Consider the following 23,653-nt stretch of genomic DNA (forward strand, 5'->3'; position numbering starts at 1 on the left):
TGGCTAAATAACTGACAGCATAGCCTTAGAACTTTAGATAGCCAGTTAAAATCATGAATTTAAGTGCCCAAAATATTACTGGTAAATGAAAGGGAGGTCAGCATATAAAACTATGTAAATCATGTTAAAAACGCATTCACAAACACTCCCAAACACCACACAAAATACATCCCATACATTCATAGGCACATACATTGAAAAAAACACCAAAAGGATATCCACTGAAATATCAACAACGCTCATGTGTGAGCAGTAGGATAAAGAATGATGTTTTTGTTTTTCTGTATTGTCCAGATTTTCTAAAAGACATGTCTACATTACAAAGAAATAACTTTTAAAATTTATAACAAGATTAATGGGATCCATATAATACAAAGCAGTTTCATGTACATTATTCCATTTGAACCTAATAATATCATAAGTCAGTTAAATCTTCAGTCAAGGAAAACCAAGCAAATGAAAGCTTAGACTCCTGAAGACAGGTAGTAAAATGGACTTTATTACAATTTTTAAAATTCCAACAGTACCGAGATAAATCAAATATTTCCTTCACTTCTCAATTTACAGATAAAAAATAAGATATTTAGAAGCATGTGTTTCAGTATTTATCAGGGAAGTCTATGACAATTACATAAAGTAACCCCAATGTCAAAAAAAACCCTGCCCCCCAAAATATTTAATTATTTAAGAATAGTTAATGCTTATCAAAAACAACTCCAAGGAATTCCAATAATTTTCAGATAATAATAATGAAATACTGAAAACAATTTTTTACAAAGCATCTCAATATCTTAACTATTAAGTATGGCTCATGGACTTTGAAAACCAGTTACCAAAATGTATCAAACACACCAAAATACAGTAATGTATTCCTTGAAAATAAATTTATGGATTTTTCTATAAACAATTTGCATTTGCCATCCACTATACTACTGGGCTCCTTTTACACCAACTGAAATATGATAAAAATAAAAACCAAGTTCATTACTCTTAAAAGCAAGTACAGTTAAAGAAAAAAATCAAATGTTCCAGTCCTATATACACTAACAGTTTTAATAATCGTAACTTTAGGATCTCATTGCTCCTCCTTCTATTAGTTAGCTCAGATAATTGAAATTTCACCATATACTCATCTCAATGTTCACTAACACCCTGGAGATTCAGAAGCAATATGACAGTGGAAAGAGGGCTCAACTAGTCTGGGCTCTCTATCTATTTTAATGGATCCTGACAAGTGAATTTCTGGCTTTGGTCACTTCAACTAAAAAACTAGATCCAGATCAGAGACGCCTATTTGTACACCAAAGTGAATAGGGTAAAGGTATTCCTACGATAGTGACCTTCTGCAGTCTTTGTGTAACTGTTTACAGCCTGGGCTATCAGAGCCCCTAAGCTGGCTGCCTCTGGCCTTGAGCAGCCTCTTCTGGTTATCCCATTGTGTAATACAAATATCACTTTAAATATGTGCCAGTGCTTTCCAACCTTTACTGGTATAGATCAGGATTTCTCAATCTCAGCATTACTGATATTTGGGCCAAGTCTGTTGTGGGGTGGCTTTCGCCCATATTGTTTGAGGTTTAGTAGCATCCCTGACCTCCACTCACTAGATGCTAGTAGTGCCCCAACTCCCCACTCATGACAACAAAAAATGTCTCTAGACATTGACAATGTCTCTTGAGGGATAAAATCACACCTACTTGAGATATTGCTCCTAGGAAATATCTACTATCACTTCTAATTCAAAAATATAAAAGTTCTAACATATTTAGGATGAAAGTCTTCAGAGAAACTGTCTAAAAACCTAATTAATCACTTCAGCAAAATGAATCAACAAATAATGCACTGTATACTTACCAACTCTGCTATAAAGCAGCTGTATGCTTGTAAGCTGAATATCAAAGGAATCATAAGCTCTATGCATTATCTCTTCAAGTTTCGCCCCACCTTGTTTTAAATCTGGTAATTCTGAACGAATTTTACTTGTCACCTTGAAGATCATTTTAATAGTTTAAATTACTTCAAAATGAAAATATAAAGTTTTTTATCTTTCAGACTATAATATAAAAATTTAACAGGAGGAGATAAACTCACAAGCTGACATACATTATAAGACTATTAGAAATGTCTTTATCCATGACATATATAATAAGAAGGCCAGGTATAAAGTAAAGTTTTACATATTAAGTTATATTTTCCAATCATTTATATTAAAAAAGGGGAACAAAGCCAGTCCTGGTAAATAATAGATCTAAAAATTTTTTTAATCTGCTAAGAAGTCTTTTTATTAAAAACAAAATTAAGAGAAAAATATAACTTACAAAATGTTTCCATGGCACGATGACAGATATTTAGATAACTTTATAAGAAGAAGTGAGAGTCCACAATTAAATATTAGTGTACCTGAATTTTACTTCCAGCTCTGCCATTTATGCAACCCCAAGCAAGTTATAGTTGTACTTCCCCTTGCTTGGTATACTATGCATACTACTGTTTTCACTCAGGTATCCTGGAGATCACTTCACAGTAGTATATAAAGATCTTATTAATTCATATTTATATATATATATATATATGTATACACACACACATACATGTATGTGTATATATATTTTTTATTTTAACATTTCCCCTTTATTTTACATAGTTCATGTGAAGTAGACAGTCAAAATTGATTATCTGTTTGAAAGGTAATAAATTTTAGGCAAAAGGTTAAGCAAATTGCCTCAGGTCATAAAATTAGAGATACCCTTCTGACCACTATACCTTTCCACTGGCTGTTTCCACTATACCGTACTGCCCATAAACCAATTCCATAACTAAGTTCAAATATGAATAATTATCTGTATAAAATTTTATTATAAATGTAAATCCAGCAGTGTCTACATAATTACTAACTGAAGAGTAAAAACAAAAAAAAATATATATATATATAATAAAGGAGAATGTCAATATTAAGGAAAGGCACGAATTTGTTAGGTAGCCAGAAAGAGCATTCCAATATTATCCATCCCTTCTGGGTCTTTAAATTGTTAAAGTTATTCCTCTACATTTCATGATCTGGAGTACTGCTGTCCAACAGAACTTTCTATGATGATGGAATTGTTCTCCATCTGTTCTAATACAGTAGCCACTAGCCATCTGTGACTATTAAACACTTGAATGTGGCTAATGTAACTAAGGAACTGAATTTTTAAAAATTTTTATCAACTTAAACAAATACATGTGGCCAGTGGGTACCACACTGAACAGCATAGATCTAGAAACACCGAAAAAAAAGTATTCTCTACTCAAAACTGAGGGGAAAAATCATACATAATTGAATAAGAAGCAAAATGCAAGAAGACCATCTCTCAATTTTAGGATTCTTTAATAGAAATATTAAAATGCCAATATCTAAAGTACATACACAAAAAATTTCAGAAGGATGAATATATATTTGATTACTTCCAGAACTCCCTTCCACTCCACACACTTTAATTGACCAAGTAATAAATTTAAATTGAAAAGGAAATAAACTCCTCAAGCATTACTCTCAAATTTTATAAATATAATTCTTAGGTTCACCCCTGACCTTCAGCATTCAATTGGTCATTTTCCTATTAGAAATGTAGGGAAACTATCTAATTAAATGAAACTTCACTTTACTTGCCAGAAGGGAAGATTCCTCAAATCCTAGTTTCTGCTATTAAGCTAAAAATTAGTATACCAAATCAAACCTCTAAAAACCAAAATACATCTTAAACAAAGAAACACCGTGTCATATTATAAAATAATTATTAGTAGTATATACCTTTAGATGACCAAGATCCAAAAGAAGCAGATTTGATGTAGGGTTAAAAATTCCATCTTGTGGGATAATAATATATGAAGCCTTCAAATTAATTTTGAGATCAAGAACTTTCTGTGTTTCAATAATATACAGCAGACCTGCATAAAAGTTACATCTTTAAAATGAATTGTTTTCACAAATTACTCAAGAAATAGAGAATCATTAAACACATGAATTGGTAGCACAACCTTAAAATAATGTGAAATTAGTATTAATTTTAAAATAAACTTGAGCAAAATATTTTCAATATAAAGTAAGATATTTGTTAGTCAATGTGTATACTCATTAAATATAACTGAGTACAAAACTGGAATACTTCTTCAAAAAGAAGTTTTTGACCCATAAACCCAATTTGGGAAAACTGGGGAGATACACATCTAAAAAAATTAAGTTACATGAAATATTAGAATCTATATAATTCTTCCCAATTCGTGAACTTAATACAGCTACTTCTACCATACTGAACAATGATACTTGATCTTTATATTACTCTGAGACAATGAAAATCCTGGATTATTAAATCATCTTCAATAAAACTGTATGTAAACCAGAAAAAGCAACCAGAACTTTCTATGAAAATGGATGAATCTACCAAAGTGAATTTCAACTAAGATAAAGTCTTGAACTTATACTAAAACATTTAACTAGATTTCTAAATCTTGGTAACATGAATAAATAGGTAGGCAAACCTACTCTTCCACTAAAAGCAACAAAAATGGTTGGATATAAAGCAAAACAAACAAACAGCAACAACGAAACCTACTAAAAACACTAAGAGGAGGCAAGAAAGTAAGGATCTATGAAGCCAAAAATCAGATTGAAAGAGAAAACCTAACAGATTTAAATGGGAGCCATAAAAATTTTATCCTGAGACCATTTTCTGCACTTGGTAAACTCTGGAACTCCTTTCCATAGCCTCACAGAGTATAAAGAACAGATGACAGGGCTCCCCTGGTGGCGCAGTGGTTGAGAATCTGCCTGCCAATGCAGGGGACACGGGTTCGAGCCCTGGTCTGGGAAGATCCCACATGCCACGGAGCAATTAGGCCCGTGAGCCACAACTACTGAGCCTGTGGGTCTGGAGCTTGTGCTCTGCAACAAGAGAGGCCGTGACAGTGAGAGGCCTGCGCACCGCGATGACGAGTGGCCCCTGCTCGCTGCAACTAGAGAAAGCCCACACACAGAAACGAAGACCCAACACAGCCAAAAATAAAAATAAATATAAATAAATAAATAAAAAAGAAAAAGAACAGATGACAAAAATGAGGAGTCTAGGGCTTCCCTGGTGGCGCAGTGGTTGAGAGTCCGCCTGCCGATGTAGGGGACACGGGTTCGTGCCCCGGTCCGGGAAGATCCCACATGCCGTGGAGCGGCTGGGCCCGTGAGCCATGGCCGCTGAGCCTGCGCGTCCGGAGCCTGTGCTCCGCAACGGGAGAGGCCACAGCAGTGAGAGGCCCGCGTACCGCAAAAAAAAAAAAAAAAAAAAATGAGTCTAGCAGGAGTTCTTTTCATAAATCTGGGATCTAAAAGGTACATACTCAAAGTAAGAGTAATCCAGAAGTTAAACCTCCCTGTCCCTAAAACCTACCCATAGAATGCAAAGAATGTCTCTGAGAAAAACTGGGAAAAATGGGTAGTCTCTCTGTGAATCATAATCACAATACAGTCCTCAAGTGGATATGTAGCACAACTTTTGTCATTCCAAAATATTTCAAGTAATGACTTTAGATAGTGGTCCCACCAACATGCTCGAGATACCTGGCAGGAAAAAATGAAATTCTTCCCTGAATGAAAGTCCATTTATCCTAGACTTCAGGGAATTCTCCCAAATAATTTTCCAATAAAAATGAGCAGCTCACAATCAAAACTCAACAAAAAGACAAAGGTTAACATGAATATAAGAAACAGCAGAAATAAAAGAGAGGAGAAATAAAAACACAAAAGTCTTAACATAATGGAACTGAAGAGATAATTATCTGGTGAGACAATATAAAATAACTATATAGTTGACCCTTGAACAACACAGGTGAGTCCACTTACACAAGAATATTTTTCAAAAGTAAATATTTACATTACTACATGGTGTCTGGTTGGTTGAATGCGGGGATGTGGAAGAACTACAGATACAGACGGCCCACTGCAGATTATACAGATTAACTCTCGCATTATTCAAGGGTCAACTGTGCTTATAATGTTTGAAGAAATAAAAGACAAGTTTGAATATATCCATGGGAAAGAGAACTATAAAGAATAAAAAATCAGATTTTAAATATAACAAAGCAGAATTCCTAAAATGAAAATATAATCGTTGAAATTAAACACAATGGGAAGATTATTAAGCACATTAGACAGCTGAAGAGGGATTCAGTAAAAATCAGAAGATAAATTAAAGGAAATTACCCAGCATGCAACACAGGAAAAACAGATGGAAAGAAAACAAAATATATAAGTTAAGAATGACAGAGTAAAAAAAGCTAAAATATATTTATCCAGAGTTCCAGAAGAAGAGAATCAAGAGAAAAAAAATCTGAAGAGTTAATGGCTAGAAATTTTCCAGATGGATTTTCTAGAAATAATTAAATCTACCAATCCTCAGATTGGTCCACAGTTGGATACATCATACTGAACCTATAGAATATAAAAGATAAAAACATCTTAAATGTAAAAGAAAAAGGATAATCTACAAAGAAGCAGCAAACACACTAACACCTGAATTTTCAACATCAGTAACAGGAGCCAAAAGACAGTAGAATGGTCACTTCAGTGTGCTAAGAACAATATAATCATCAACTCTGAATTACATATCCAGTAAAAAATATCCTTCAAAACTGAGGACAATTACTTTCAGACCAAAACCAAACGATACAACAAACAAAAAAGTTTGCCATCAGCAGACTCTCAATAAAGAAAACAATGTATAAATGAACTACCTAAAGAAAGGAAATAATTCCAGATAAAGGGTGTTAAGTTCAAATAGGAATGAAGAGCAAAGAAAGTAGTTGATATATAGGTAATTATAAACCAATGCATTGACTCTACAAACAAAAATTGTTCTATGAAGTTAAAACAAGAAAAAAATAACAACAGCATGTAAGTAATGAGGATGGTGAAAGGAGTTCAAGTGTTCTAAAGTGTTCCTTGCAATGACTGGGAGAAGGTAAAATGTTTTATTACATTTTATCGCAACAAAAATTTGTGTTTTAATTACTACAGTAAAAAGAGAAAGAGAATATTTAAGTTTCAAATGGTACAAGGGTGGGAGTGGCGGAAGTAATGCTAGAATTTATCCAAAGGCAGGAAAGAAAGATCAAGAAATATGACTGTCAGTATCACAGCTTGAAAAACATCCCACTATATGTTGTTGACATGACACATCTAAAAATAAAGATAGAGGGAAAAAGTAAGTAAAGGAATAAAAAAAATACAGCAGGCAAATTATAACCAAAAGAAACCTAGAATATCCATACTAATATCAGAACAAAAAAAGAAAAAATATTAAAAAATTAAAGCATTACTAAAAATATTGACAACTTCATCCAGATAAAAGATTTGGTTCATTGGGGAAAAAATATCTCTGCATGTAACTAATATAGCACCAAACTTTATAAGGAAGAAAATCAAAGATCTACATGAAATAGACAAATCCAAATGGAAAGTTTGGTGTTCTTCATATATTTCTCTAAATAACTGTTAGAATATGGTGAAACAAGAAGGAAAAAAATCCAGTAAGGATACAAAAGATTTGAAGTACATGATAAACAAATGTGACTTAAAGGATACGTATAGATATTAAAAAGATATGCTTTTCAAACATATATGGAATATTTTTTAAATTACCATATATTGAGCCAGAAAGCAAGTCTCAACAAACTACAAAGCATTAAAAACCACAGAGATCATCTCTATAGTCCACTATATTTTGAAAATGGAATCTCTAATTTAAAGTCTCCCCCAAAGAAATCTCCAAACCCAAATTATGCCAAACACTGAAAGAAGAAATGAGACCCAACAAACCAATTGGCTGAACAAACCAATCTTACACAAATTCTCCAAAGAATAAAGGATGGAACTTTTATTTTCTGAGGCCAATATACTAAAATCTGGAAGTCATTACAAGAAAGGAAAATGACAGGCCAGTTTCTGTCATAAACAGAATTTCAAAAATCCTAAAAAAATTTTGCAATTAACTTGAATGTGGTACATAGGTTAGACCTTTCTAAGTGTAAGAAATGATTATCATTATATCTAAATTTAAATATAAAGGTACCAAATTAGCTTCAACTAAAACTGTATCTAGTCTAGAAATATAAACTCAAAAAATACTTTACCAAAATCAGCATAACATGACTGAAAGTTTAGTATAGGATAAGTACTTAATTCACCAACATTAATACTGGCATTTACCTGCTGCTGTCTTATCACGAAATTCTTCAAGTTTTGTCAAAGTCACTGAAGTCAGCTGTGCTAGATTTACATCTTTTGGAGGTCTGAAGAATTCCACTATACTATTTACTGTTCTCTGTTAAAATAAGCATCATTAACATGAGGCACAAACTCAAGGCAAATTGAAATATATTAAAACTTAGGAATTACAAAAATGCTTACTGCATCATATAGCATTTCTAAAGGTTCAGCTTCTATGATACACCTTTGAGCAACAGTTTCATCTAATGGATTTATCTCAAATATAATTCGCAAGAGTGATGCAGCATCATCCAATGAAGACAGGAGGCGGGGTTTTGTTGAATTATCTGGTAAGCCAGTAATATGAAATGAACCTATTTTGGTTTCGAATCTGCATGAAAAAAGATAGGACAGAAATTAGCAATCAGTACAATTTTAAAGTATTTTTCAAATTAAAAATAATAAAATAAAAACAATTGCACTTTAGGGCTTCCCTGGTAGCGCAGTGGTTAAGAATCCACCTGCCAATGCAGCGGACATGGGTTTGAGCCCTGGTCCAGGAAGATCCCACATGCCACAGAGCTACTGAGCCCACGAGCCACAACTACTGAGCCTGCGAGCCACGACTACTGAAGCCCGTGCGCCTAGAGCCCCTGCTCCGCAACACAAGAAGCCACTGCCAACGAGAAGCCCGCACACTGCAACGAAGAGCAGCCCCCACTTCCTGCAACTAAAGGAAGCCCGCACGTAGCAACAAAGACCCAACATAGCCAAAAATTAAAATAAATTTATTTTAAAAAAAAATTTCACTTTGCATTTCTTGCTACTCCATTCCATGCACACCGAAGAAAATACACAACTATTAGATCTAAACTGACATAGATTAATTCACAAAGAACTCTATTCACATGTTGATTTCCAGATTAAGAAGCTTTTGAAGGGTCAGGGGTTTCTGGTTCCCTATGAAAGGAGTCTGAAGTCACCACTCCATATTAACAATAAGTAAAAGGCTGAACAAACCAAAAAATCAACAACTCTTCTTCAATATGTAAGAGAGGGGAGTACATAGGGCAAACTGCTGCCCCTAAGGCTGAAGACACAGACAGGGAGTGGAGTCATGGCTTGCCAGAGCAGAGATCTGCAAAAAGGAAACCACCACGGACACTAGAGCCAAGGTTGGAAAACCTAAACTGTAACTGAATTGCTGGAGACTTAGTGTGGACAACTCTGAGAGTTAAAAACTCCAGAGGGAACTATTACCTGACACCGGGCAGAATGGCCATCATCAAAAAATCAACAAACAATAAATGTTGGAGAGGGTGTGGAGGAAAGGGAACCTTCCTACACTGCTGGTGGGAATGTAAATTGGTACAGCCACTATGGAGAACTGTATGCCGGTTCCTTAAAAAACTAAAAATAGAGCTACCAGATGACCCAGCAATCCCACTCCTAGGCATATATCCAGAGAAAACCGTAATTGGAAAGGATGCATGCACCCTGATGTTCACTGCAGCACTAGGTACAATAGCCAGGACACAGAAGCAACCTAAATGTCCACTGACAGAGGAATGGATAAAGAAGAAATGATACATATATACAATGGAATATTACTCAGCCATAAAAAGGAATGAAACAGTGCCATTTGAGGAGACATGAATGGACCTAGAGATTGTCATACAGAGTGAAGTAAGTCAGAAAGAGAAAAACAAATACTGTATAATATCATTTATACGTGGAATCTAGAAAAATGGTACAGGTGAACTTATTGGCAAAGCAGAAATAAGAGTCACAGATGTAGAGACCTTATGGTTACTAAGCGGGGGCGGGGAGAAGGGGGACGAATTGGGAGATTGAGATTGACATATATACACTGCTATGTATAAAATAGATAACTAATGAGAACCTACTATTTAGCACAGGGAACCCTACTCAATGATCTGTGGTGACCTAAATGTGAAGGAAATTTTAAAAAGAGTGGATATATGTATATATATATAACTGATTCACTTTCTTGTACATCAGAAAGTAACACGATATTGTAAAGCAACTATACTCCAATGAAAATTAATTAAAATAAAAAACTCTAAGGGGACCCAGCCACAGGGGAGTCCCCCAAATAATTTGAGATACACCTCCAAGAATTCGACCAGGTTCCCACAGTAAATATTGGAGAAATATCCCCTCCTCAGGCAAGTGGAGAGGACGATGAACCATTTAAAAATATGCCAGAGCACTCTATTGTTCTTCACAAAGCCTGCCCTCTGGAGAAACGAGTTAACTAGAGCCTTACCTAATGGGGTATTACCAGAGCCAAAATGACCAAGGGAAGGGAAATATCCAACTCCAGTCAAGTCTACCACTCCATATGGGGGGAGGGAAATACCCAACTCCAGCCCATAGTACCCATTCTATCCCCCTAAGGGGGTAGGGAAAAAAATTGAGAAACTCTTGTTAAGTTCACAGTACAGAAGCACAGGCTCATTCAAAGACTGAGAGCTCATCACAGAACTACAGAACTCTTCCCTTTCTCCCACATCTTATAACCAAATTATTAAGGACCTATTTACAGCAATTCCTTTTACCCAGTATATAAGGTCTGGCTATCAGGAAAAAATAACAAGGCATACAAAAAGGCAAAAAACACAATTTGAAGTGACAGAGCAAGCATCAGAACCAAACATGGCAGGGATGCTGGAATTACATGACTAGAAATTTAAAGCAACTACAATTAATATGTCCAACGGTTAATATGTCTAACAGATAAAGTAGACAATCTGCAAGAACAGATGAACAATGTAAACGGAGAGATGGAAATCCTAAGAAAACCAAAAATGAATGCTAAAGATAAAAATCACTGTAACAAGAATGACTTTGATGGGTTTATTAGGAGACTGCACAGTTGCACAGCTAAGGAAATCCCTGAGCTGGAGAAGAGATCAGAAAAATCATAAAAATACAGAAAGCATTTCTAAAAAATCAGAAGAGAATATCCATGCATAACTACAAAAGTTGTACTGTACAAGTAATGGGAATACCAGAAGGAGAAGAGAGAAAGGAACAGAAGAAATATTTCAATCAATAATGATTGAGAATTTCTCCAAATTAATATCAGATACTAAATAGCAGATTTAGGAAGCTCAGAGAACATCAAGCAGAATAAATGCTAAAAAAACCCACAAAACATACAAAACAAAAAGCAAAAAAAACCCACTGCACCTAGGCATATTTTCAAACTACAGAGAATGAAATATAAAGAAAAAAGTCCTAAAAAGAGCTAGAGGGGAAAAAAATCCTTACTTATAGAGAAGCAAAGATAAGAATTACTTCCACATTCTCAGAAACCATACTAGCAAGAACAGGGTATAACAAATATTTTAAAGTGTAAGAGCAAAAAACTCTAAACTAGAATTCTGTACCCCATGAACTTTCCCTCCAAAAGTAAAGAAGAAATAAAGACTTCCTCAGGCAAACAAAAATGGAGAAAAATTGTTGTCATTAGACCTGCCTTTCAAGAAATATTAAAAGTAGTTACATAGAGAGAAGAAAGTAAATGTAAGTTGGAAACTCAGATTACATAAAGAAAGAGCACTGAAGTAGGAAAGTGAGGGTAAAATGCAAACATTTAATTGTCCTAACAGATTATTAGTATGTTCATTGTTAATAATCTAAGAGTGTATTGAATAACAGGAATGACACAAAGGATTAGAGGAAGGAATTAAGATATTTTGTTATTACTGGGTACTCACATTACCTGTGAGATAGTATAGTATTATTTCAAAGCAGACTTAGATCAGTTGTTTAAAAAAAAAAAAAAGAAACGAAATTGAGTTATTTGTAGTGAGATGGATGGACCTAGCGTCTGTCATACAGAGTGAAGTAAGTCAGAAAGAGAAAAACAAATACCGTATGTTAACACATATATACGGAGTCTAAAAAACAACAAAAAAAAGACAGGTCATGAAGAACCTAGGGACAAGACAGGAATAAAGACACAGACCTACTAGAGAATGGACTTGAGGATACGGGGAGGGGGAAGGGTAAGCTGGGATAAAGTGAGAGAGTGGCATGGACATATATACGCTACCAAATGTAAAATAGATAGCTAGTGGGAAGCAGCCGCACAGCACAGGGAGATCAGCTCGGTGCTTTGTGACCACCTAGAGGGGTGAGATAGGGAGGATGGGAGGGAGGGAGGCAGACACAAGAGGGAAGAGATATGGGGACATATGTATAACTGATTCACTTTGTTATAAAGCAGAAACTAACAGACCATTGTAAAGCAATTATACTCCAATAAAGACTTTTTTTTTTTTTAAAAGAAAGGGGCTTCCCTGGTGGCGCAGTGGTTGAGAGTCCGTCTGCCGATGCAGGGGACACAGGTTCGTGCCCCAGTCCAGGAAGATCCCACATGCCGCGGAGCAGCTGGGCCCGTGAGCCATGGACACTGAGCCTGCACGTCTGGAGCCTATACTCCACAACGGGAGAGGCCACAGCAGTGAGAGGCCCGTGTACCGCAAAAAAAAAAAAGAAAAAAAAGAAAAAAGGCATTCCACAATAAAGATGTTAAAAAAAAATTAAATAAATAAAAAGGCAAAAAAAAAGCTATACATACTACTATATATAAAATAGATATCTAATGAAGACCTACCGAATAACACAGGGAACTCTATTCAATATTCTGTAATGACCTATATGGGAAAAGAATCTAGAAAAGATTCTTTTTGTGTATATGTATAAGTTTTTTACTTTGCTGTACAGCAGAAACTAACACATTTTAAATCAACTATACTCCAATAAAAATTAAACATTTTTTAAAAAAATAAAATAAAATAAAAAAAACAAACAAAAAAGTATATTAAATGCTCTAGGGCAACCACTAAAAAAAGTTTAAAAAATTTTAACTGATGTGCCAAGAAAAGAGAGAAAATGGAATCATACAAAATGTTCAATTAAACTGCAAAAAGAAGAAAAGACATGATAGACAAAAACAGGAACAAAGAACAAGGGCAATAAATAGAAAAGAGTAACAATTATGGTAGATATTAATTTTAAGAGAATAAGAAAATAAGCCACAGAATAGGAGAAAATATTTGCGAACAACACATCTGATAAGGACCTGTTATCTAAAATATATAAAGAACACTTTAAACTCAACAAGAAGAAAACAAACAACACAATTAAAAAATGGGCTAAAGATCTTAACAGACACCTCACCAAGTAAGACTGACAAATAAGCATATGAAAAGATGCTCTACATCATATGTCATCATGGAAATGAAAATTAAAACAACAGTGACATACAACTACATACATATTAGAATGGCCAAAATCTGGAATAATGACAACACCAAGTAATGACAAGGATGTAGATGGAGCAATAGGAACTCTCATACATTGCTGGTGGGAATTCAAAATGGTACAGTCACTTTAGAAGAAAGTTTGGTGGTTTCTTACAAAATTAAGCATATTTTTACCATGTGATCCAACAATCGGCTCCTTGATATTTACCCAAAGGAGCTGAAAACTTATGTCCATATAAAACCTACACAGCTGTTTACAACAGTTATATTCATAACTGCCAAAACATAGAAGCAACCAAGATGTCCTTCAGTAGGTGAATGGATAAACAAACTGTGGTACATCCAGACAATGTAATGTTATTAAGTGCTAAAAACCATGAGTTATCAATTCATGAAAAGACATATAGGAAGCTTAAATGCATATCACTAAGTGAAAGAAGCCAGGCTACACACTGTATGATTTCAACTACAGGGCATTCTAAAAAAGGCAAAACTATGAACACAGTAAAACAATCAGTGGTTGGGGGAGTGAGTAAGGAATGAATAGCGGAACGCAGGATTTTTAGAGCAGTGAAAATACTGTGTGTGATACTGTAACAATGGACACTTGTCATTCTATGTTGTCCATACCACAGAATGTACAACAAGAGTGCACCATGATGTAAACTATGAACTTTGGGTGATTATGCCAGTGTAGGTTCATTTTTAGTAAAAATGTGCTATTCTGGTGAGTGGTGTTGATAATTGCAGGGGGGCTCTGTATGTGTAGGGGTAGAAGGTATATGAGAAATGTCTATACCTCCCTCTAAACTTTGTTGTAAACTTCAAACTGCTCTAAAATAATAAAGCCTTTAAAAAAAAAGTTAATGGATAAGTATTGTCTTTGGAAGTGACAGAAAAAGGTGCTCAAATAATCGAGTTTCTCCACTGAAATGACGATTAAACTAACGAAAACTCCCAGAATCAACTTTCTTGCAAGTCTGGAATTTAATAAAAAACTTACAGCAACCAGGGAAAAATGAAAGAGGTAAAGACAGCTGAATTTCAGAAGGATAGCACTCTGGCATTTCTGTTTATCTGCCTATCATCCCCATTCCTTAGCAAAGCAGTGGGCAATATTCCTGGTGTGGCTTCCTGGAGCCAGGGGACTAACACAAGCTGCTATGCTGTGAATGTCTGTGTCCCTCAAATTTCATTTGTTGAAACGTTAATGCCTAATGTGATGGTTATTTGGAGGTAGGACTTTCGGGAGGTGATTAGGTCATTAGGGCAGAGCCCTCATGCATGGGATTAGTGGTCTTTAAAAAGAGGCGCTAAAGGCTCCAGGATAGGTTGCAAGCCGCCGCTGCTGCCCTCCTGGGCTCCAGGAGCAATCTTGAGTTGCTGCTCCCACCCTTGCAGGCTCCAGGAGCAGTTGCGAGCCGCCTCCGCCGCCATCATGGGCTCTGTAGGCGTGCACGAGCTGCCATTGCCACCAAGTGCCCTGGGAGTGGGTGCCAGTAGCTGCATCTACACACCCCCTACTAATGGGGGTAACGGCCAGCACATGCTGAGGAAAGAAGGCCACAGGCATTCATACTAAAAACAGCCCTCACACCAAATATAATAAACCCACACAAGCTACCCAGGGATGCTCACACATATAAAAAGCCCTCCAAGACCACAGTAGACAATTGTTTCTCTAAAACTCACAGAGTAAGAGAAATATAAGTAAAATGAAGAAGCAGAGGAAACACTCCCAGTTAAAAGATCAAGAGAATTCCCCTGAAAGAACAAACAATGAAACAGATATCTTCTGTCTAACAGACACTGAGTTCAAAAAGGAGATAATGAAAATACTGAAGGAATTAAGAAAAGCTATTGACAGAAATGCAGAGTACTATAAAAAGGAACTAGAAAATATAAGGAGGAGCCAAGAAAACTCATTTGCTGGGACAAAAAGTGAGCTAAAGGCAATGAACAGGAGAATGAATAATGCAGAAGAATGAATAAGTGATCCGGAAGATAGAATAATGGAAATCACCCAATCAGAACAGCAGACAGAAAGCCAAATGAAAAAAAAAATGAAAGCAATATAAGAGACCTATGCGATAATATACAATCTACACATAATAGGGATTACAGAAGAAGAAGAAAGAGACAAGGGGATTGAAAAAGTATTTGAAGAAATTATGGCCGAAAACTTCCCTCAACTAAAAAAGGCAACAGGAAAGCACAGAGAGTCCCAAACAGACCTACACCATGACATATTATAATCAAAATGTCAAAAGTTAAAAATAAAGAGAGGATTCTAAAGGCAGCAAGAGAAAAACTAAGAGTTAATTACAAGGGAATCCCCATAAGGCTATGGGCTGATTTCTCTACAGAAATGTTTTTGGCCAGAAGGGAATGGCAAGATACATTCAAAACCCTAAAAGGGGAAAATATGCAACCTAGAATACTCTACCCAGCAGGATTATCATTTAGAATAGAAGGAGAGATAAAGAATTTCTCAGACAAACAAAAACTAAAAGAATACAGCAATACTAAACCTATCTTAAAAGAAACACTGACAAGTCTTTTCTAAACAGAAAAGAAGCAAGAGTCTATAGGAAAGAGAAAATCACAACTGGCAAGTAAATCACTTAAATAAGCCAGTACATTTTTTTATTTAAAAAAATCAAAACAACCTTGTGAAAACAATGATAACCACAATGAACAGCAAAAGGATAAACATGAAGAAGTAAAAGAGGACTTCAAAATCATAAAATGTGGGGGAGAAGAGTAAGAAAAGGTAGATTCTTTGTTTTTGTTTTTTTTCCAATGTGTTTGACCCTATATGACTATCAGTCTAAAGCAAGTATATAGCAAGGGGTAAAAATACTTAAAAAACAGGGTAACCACAAAGGAAAAACCTGCAATACATTCACTAAAACCTAAAAGAAGAAAACAAAGGCATAAAATAAAAGGAAATCATCAAACCACAAAAAAGAAAAGCAGGGGAATTCCCCGGAGGTCCAGTGGTTAGGACTCTGCGCTCTCACTGAAAAGGGCCCGAGTTCGATCCGTGGTCAGAGAAATAAGATCCCACAACCCGTGTGGCATGGCCAAGAAAAAGAAAAAGAAAGGAACAAAGAAGAAACACAGAATCAACTGGAAAACAAGGTTTAAAAAGGCAATAAATACATATCTATCAATAATTACCTTAAATGGCAATGGCCTAAATGCTCTAATCAAAAGACAAAGAGTGGCAGACTGAATCAAAAAAACAAGAGCCTACAATAGGCTGCCTACAAGAGACCCACCTTAGAGCAAAGGACACACATAGATTGAAAGTGAGGGGACGGAAAACATATTTCATGCAAACAGAAACGACAAAAAAGTGAGGGTCGCAATACTCGAATCAGACAAAATAGACTTTAAAACAAATGCCGTAAAGAAAGAAAGATAAAGAAGGACACTATATAATGATAAAAGGATGAACATGAGAGGATTTTACACTCATCAATATATATGCACCTAATACAGGAGCACCCAAATACATAAAACAAATACTAACAGACATAAAGGGAGAAACTGATGGGAATTCAATAGTAGTAGGAGACTTTAACACCTCATTCACATCAATGGACAGATCTTTGAGACAGAAAATAAGGCAACAGAGATCCTAAATGATAAAATACAACAGTTAGACTTAATTGATATTTTTAGGACATTACATCCAAAAAAACCAGAATACACATTCAAGTGCACAGGGAACATTCTCTAGGATTGACCACATACTAGGGCACAAAACAAGACTCAACAAATTCAAGAGTATAGAAATTATCTCAACAACTATTATGACCACAACAGCATGAAACTAGAAATCAACCACAGAAAAAGAAATGAGGAAAAAAAACAATTACATGGAGACTAAACAACATGCTACTAAAAAATCCAATGGGTCAAGAATGAAATCAAAGAAGAAATTAAAATATACCTTGAGACAAAGGACAATGAAAACACAACCAACAAAATCTATGGGATGCAGCAAAAGCAGTTCTTAGAGGGAAGTTCAGAGTAATACAGGCCTTCTTTAAGAAAGAAGAAAAATCTCAAATAACCTAACCCACCACCTAAAAGAATCAGAAAAAGAAGAACAAACTATACCTAAAGTTAGCAGAAGGAAGGAGACAATTAAAGACCAGAGGGGAAACAAATAAAATAGAGATTAAAAAAAAATAGAAAAAAATAAGTAAAACCAAGACCTGGGTCTTTGAAAGGGTAAACAAAATTGACACACCTCTGAGCAGGCTCACCAAGAACAAAAGAGACAAGACCCAAATAAACAAAATAAGAAATGAAAGAGAATAAATCACAACTGATACTGCAGAATTACAAAAAACCATAAAAGAATACTATGAATGATTATATGTCAACCAATTTGACAACCTAGAGGAAATGGACAACTTTCTAGAAACATACAGCCCACCCAAACGGAATCAAGAAAAAATAGATAACTTGAACAGACTGATCACTAGAAGTGAAACAGAATCTGTAATGAAACAAACTCCCTACAAACAGAAGTCCAGGGCCAGATGGCTTCACAGGTGAATTACACCAAACATACAAAGAAGAACTTATACCGATCCTTCTCAAACTCTTCCAAAAGACTGAAGAGTAAGTAACACTCCAAAAGACATTCTGTGAAGCCAACATCACCGTGATACCAAAACCAGACAAAGACACTACCAAAAAGAAAATTATAGGCCAATATCTTTGTTGAATATAGATGTAAAAATTCTCACCAAAATATTAGCAAACTGAATTCAACAATACATAAAAAAGATCATACACCACGACCAAGTGGGATTCATCCTAAGTTCACAAGGATGGTTCAACAAATACAAATCAATCAATTTGATACACCACATCAACAAAAGAAAAAACAAAAACGACAGGATCATCTCAATACATGCAAAAAAGCATTCAATAAAATTCAACATCCATTCATGATAAAAACTCTTACCAAAGTGGGTATAGAGAGAACATATCTCAACATAATAAGAGGTATTTATGACAAACCCACAGCAATATAATACTCAGAAGAATTCCTGCTAAAATGTAGAACAAGACAAGGATGCCCACTCTTATCACTTCTCTTCAACATAGTACTGGAAGTCCTAGCCACAGCAATCAGACAGGAAAAAGAAATAAAAGGTATTCAAATTGGTAGGGAAGAGGTAAAGTTGTCATTATATGCAGGTGACATGATACCATATACAGAAAACCCTAAAGACTCCACAAAAAAAACCTACTAGAACTGATAAACGAATTCAGCAAGGTAGCAGGATACAAGATTAGCATACAGAAATTGGTTGCATTTCTTTACACTAACAATGAAATATCAGAAGGGGAATGTAAACAAACAATTCCTTACAAAATAGCATCAAAAAATAAAATACATAGGAATAAACTTCACAAAGGAGGTTAATGACTCATATGCTGAAAAGTACAAAACATTAATAAAGTAAACTGAAGATGCTTCAAAGAAATGGAAAGATATCCCATGCTTTTGGATTAGAAGAATTAATATTGTTAAAATGGCCATACTACCCAAAGCAATCTACAGATTTAATGAGATCCTTATCAAACTACCCATGACATTTTTCACAGAACTAGAACAAATAATCCTAAATTTTACATGGAACCATAAAAGACCCAGAATTGCCAAAGAAATCCTGAAGAAAAAGAACACAGCAGGAGGCATAACCCTCCCAGAATTCAGACAGTACTACAAAGCTACAGTAAACAAAACAGTGTGATACTGACACAAGGACATATGGATCAACAGAACAGAATAGACAGCCCAGAAATAAACTCACACAACTATGGTTAATTAATCTTCGACAAAGGAGGGAAGAATATACAATAGAGAAAAGACAGTATCTTTAGCAAATGGTGTTGGGAAAATTTGGACAGCTGCACGTAAATCGATGAATTTGGAACATACTCTCACACCATACACAAAAATAAACTCAGAATGGCTTAAAGACTTAAATATAAGACATGACACCATAAAACTCCTAGAAGAGAATATAGGAAAACATTCTCTGACATAAATCATACCAATGTTTTCTTAGGTCAGTCTACCAAGGCAATAGAAATAAAAGCAAAAATAAACAAATGGGACCTAATCAAACTTACAACCTTTTGTACAGCAAAGGAAACCATGAACAATATGGAAAGACAACCTACGGACTGGGAGAAAATATTTGCAAATGATGCGACTGACAAGGGCTTAATTTCCAAAATATACAAACAGCTCATACAATTCAGTAACAATAGCAACAAAAAAACCAAAACCACTGTAAATCAAAAAATGGGCAGAAGACCTAAGTAGACATTTCTCCAAAGAAGATATACAGATGGCCAACAGGCAGATGAAAAGATGCTCAACATCACTAATTATTAGAGAAATGTAAGTCAAAACTACAAGGTAGCACCTCACACTAGTCAGAATGACTATCATTAGAAAGTCTACAAATAATAAATTCTGGAAAGGGTGTGGAGAAAAGGGAACCCTCCTATACTGTTGGTGGGAATGTAAATTGGTACAGCCACTATGGAAAACAGTACGGGGATTCCTCAAAAAACTAAAACTGGAGTTTCTATATGATCCTGCAATCCACTCCTGGGCATATATCTGGAGAAAACTATAATTTGAAAAGATACATGCACCCCAATGTTCAATGCAACACTGTTTACAACAGCCAAGACATGGAAACAACCTAAGCGTCCATCAACAGAGGAATGGATAAAGAAGATGTGGTAGGTATATACAATGGAATATTACTCAGCCATAAAAAAGAATGACATAATGCCATTTGCAGCAACATGGATGGACCTAAAGATTATCATACTAAGTGAGGTAAGTCAGAAAGAGACAGACAATCCCATACAATATCATTTATATGTGGAATCTAAAAGATGACACCAATGAACTTACCTATGAAACAGAAACAGACTCACAGACATAGAGAACAGACCTGTGGTTGCCAAGGTGTAGGGGGGAGTTTAGGATTAGTAGATGCAAACTATTATATATAGAATGCATAAACAACAAGGTCCTACTGTATGGCACAGGGAACTATATTCAGTATCCTGTGATAAACCATAATGGAAAAGAATATGAAAAAGAATACATGTATGTATAAATGAGTCACTTTGCTGTACAGCAGAAATTAACACAACATTGTAAATCAACTGTACTTCAATATAATTTTTTAAAAATTAAATAAAAGAAAAAAATGGGCAAAGGAATTTAATAGACAGTCCTCAAAAAAACTATACAGAAACAGCCAATAAATACATGAAAAGATGCTCAACATCATTAGCCATCAGGGAAGTGCAAATCAAAACCACAGTGAGATACTACTTTACACTCATTTAGGATGGCTATAATCAAAAGGACAGAGAAGTGTTGGCAAGGGTATAGCTAAATGGAAAACTCACACAATGCTGGTGGGAATGTAAAATGATGCAGCTGCTTTGGAAAACAGTCTGTCAATTCCTCAAAAAGTTAAATATAGAGTTACCATTTGAGGCAACAATTCCACTCCTAGGTATATAAACCCAAGAAAACTTGAAACTTGTCCATACAAAATACTGTCCATTAATTTTCATAGCAGCATTTTTCATAGTAGCAAAAAAGTGGAAACAAACCAAAAATATCCATCATCTGATGAATGGGCAAACAAAATGTGATGTATCCATACAATGAAATATTATTTGGCAATAAAAAAGAATGAAGCACTAATTCATGCTATACCATGGATGAACCTTGAAAATATCATGCCTATTAGTAAAACAAGCCAGACAGAAAAGGCCACATATTATATGATTCCATTAATATGAAATGCCCCAAACAAATTCTTAGAAATAGAAAGTAAATTAGCGGGACTTCCCTGGTGGTGCAGTGGTTAAGAATCCGCCCCCAATGCGGGGGACATGGGTTTGATCCCTGGGAAGATCCCACATACCACGGAGCAGCTAAGCCAGTGTGCCACAACCACTGAGCCTGCACTCTAGAGCCCGCGAGCCACAACTACTGAAGCCCATGCACCTAGAGCCCGTGCTCCACAAGAGAAGCCACCGCAACGAGAAGCCCGCAAACCAAAACGAAGAGTAGCCCCCACGCGCCGCAGCTAGGGAGAGCCCACGCACGCAGCAACAAAGACCCAACGCAGCCAAAAATAAATAAATAAATAATTTTTTTAAAAAAAAGAAAGAAAGTAGAATAGTTTTTACCAGACACTGGGGAGAGGGAGCAATGGGGAGTGACTGCTAATGGGTATTAGTGTTTCCTTTACGAGGTGTTAAAGTGTTCTGTAATTAGGTAATGATAACTGTTGTACAAGCTTGTAAATATACCATGTGGATTTGGTATACGATACAGTGTGACAAAAAAGTGAATTGTACACTTTAATGGGTGCATTGTATGGTATGTGCATTATACCTCAATAAAGCTATTTTTAAAACAGAAGATAAAATAAAGACACTCACAGATAAAAACAAAATTGTTAATGCTGTTTCTTTTTCAATACTGTGATTGCTGACATTTTTGTATTATTCTTTAGTGTCTCTCGGCATGAAGTTTTCTACTGAACATGTGTTACTTTAACAATCCCAAAATATATATATTAATGAAAAAAACTACCTTTCTAAAAATACAAAAGGACAAATTAAACCACAGTACTCTTTACAAAATACTGTATGACTAAATTCCAATCTCACAGTGAAATATTTTCTTACAGATAAGAGAAAATAAATTAATACTTACTTAACTGCTTGTGCTCCTGGTCTTTGCACAATCAAAGTGCTAAATTCTTCCACTACAATATCTAACAGTTCAGATTTTTGTTGTTGTTCTCTTAGAATAATAGACATACTTTTCAAGTGAACAAAAAACTTCATGGCTTCAAACTAGAGTATATTCAGAGGAATAAAATGAAAAAAATTATCTATATGTATATATATATATATATATACACACAACAAATACTCCTATTTATATAGTTTATTCTTTCCAAAAACCAGAAAAATACTTCAAACACAACCCTTCGTATATTAAAGGATCACCACATAACACTAAAAAGTAGGGGACAATTTTTATCCCTACCTTGGAAACTAAAATAAATGCAATATTTATAGACTCAAAGAAAGATGACAGAACAACTCAGTAACGTATATTTCTGAAAGGATTAAAAATAGGCATATCTATCACTAAATGCTCAGGTATAAGGCAAGAAAACATTTTACTGTTTTTGGCAAGGTTGGATCAACTGCTGTTTCACTATAGCCAATTGCTTCATATAGTAAAGTTTTTTCTTCAGGTGTCAACATTTCTTCAAGACCTAAAAATCATAAAAAAGTGTTTTATGTTCTTAACTGGTAACAAGATAAAACCGGCCCAAAATTTAGCTGCTTTTAATGAATTAAATGCAAATTTTACTCTCTTTTTATAATACTTTTAAGAAATTATATTCACTGAATGCTAGATGGCATTGCCAATTTTAGAAGGTTTATTCTCCCAAAATATAAATAGCTAAATACATAAATTTAGCAATATAAATTTCTAAATATTTGTATTAAGCACACAAAATAGATACCTGTATTAGGCACTTAATGGCATTGTGTTAAGCAACATACTTAGTGTACAAAGTAGGTAATATTAATATCATTTCTCCACATTTTATTACAGATGATGAAATTGAGGTTTAGAGAGCTTAAATAATATGCCAGGGCCACACTGCTAATAAACAATAGATCTAGGATGTAAACCTAAGCCCCTAAGCCTCCATGGTCTTAAGCATTTTGTTGGGAAGCAAAAATCTTTCCAACAAATAATTTCGATAAAAATTTACAGTGGTTTACACCCTTTCGGAATTTTTATTTTATCTATGACTGTGCTATATGCACTTACTAAATCCTCTAGACATAATGCTCTTTTGCAAGCATTAGTAAGATTTTAAAATTTATTTTATTTGATTTTTATTTAACACATATATTTATAATATCTAATAGTAATATTACTGATAATAATAAGAATTATAATAAATAAATAAGACTTAAAATGTCTATTTTAATGAAAGAGAAA

At 34.9% G+C, this 23,653-nt stretch overlaps 1 protein-coding gene across 5 annotated transcripts in view; it reads right to left on the reverse strand.

Moving 5' to 3' along the window:
- VPS13A (vacuolar protein sorting 13 homolog A) overlaps positions 1 to 23,653 on the reverse strand; it is a 241,445-nt gene that overhangs the window by 167,235 nt on the left and 50,557 nt on the right. For all 5 annotated transcript variants that reach the window (XM_060014602.1, XM_060014599.1, XM_060014598.1 and 2 more), the window contains exons 16-21: positions 22,816 to 22,910; positions 22,337 to 22,479; positions 8,435 to 8,624; positions 8,234 to 8,348; positions 3,791 to 3,927; positions 1,855 to 1,987 (exon numbers count right to left, since the gene is read on the reverse strand). In XM_060014602.1, the coding sequence (XP_059870585.1) occupies positions 1,855 to 1,987; positions 3,791 to 3,927; positions 8,234 to 8,348; positions 8,435 to 8,624; positions 22,337 to 22,479; positions 22,816 to 22,910 (813 nt within the window). The remainder of the gene's footprint in view (positions 1 to 1,854; positions 1,988 to 3,790; positions 3,928 to 8,233; positions 8,349 to 8,434; positions 8,625 to 22,336; positions 22,480 to 22,815; positions 22,911 to 23,653) is intronic.

The sequence above is a fragment of the Delphinus delphis genome, chromosome 6 (assembly GCF_949987515.2).
Source record: "Delphinus delphis chromosome 6, mDelDel1.2, whole genome shotgun sequence".
Lineage (NCBI taxonomy): Eukaryota > Metazoa > Chordata > Mammalia > Artiodactyla > Delphinidae > Delphinus > Delphinus delphis.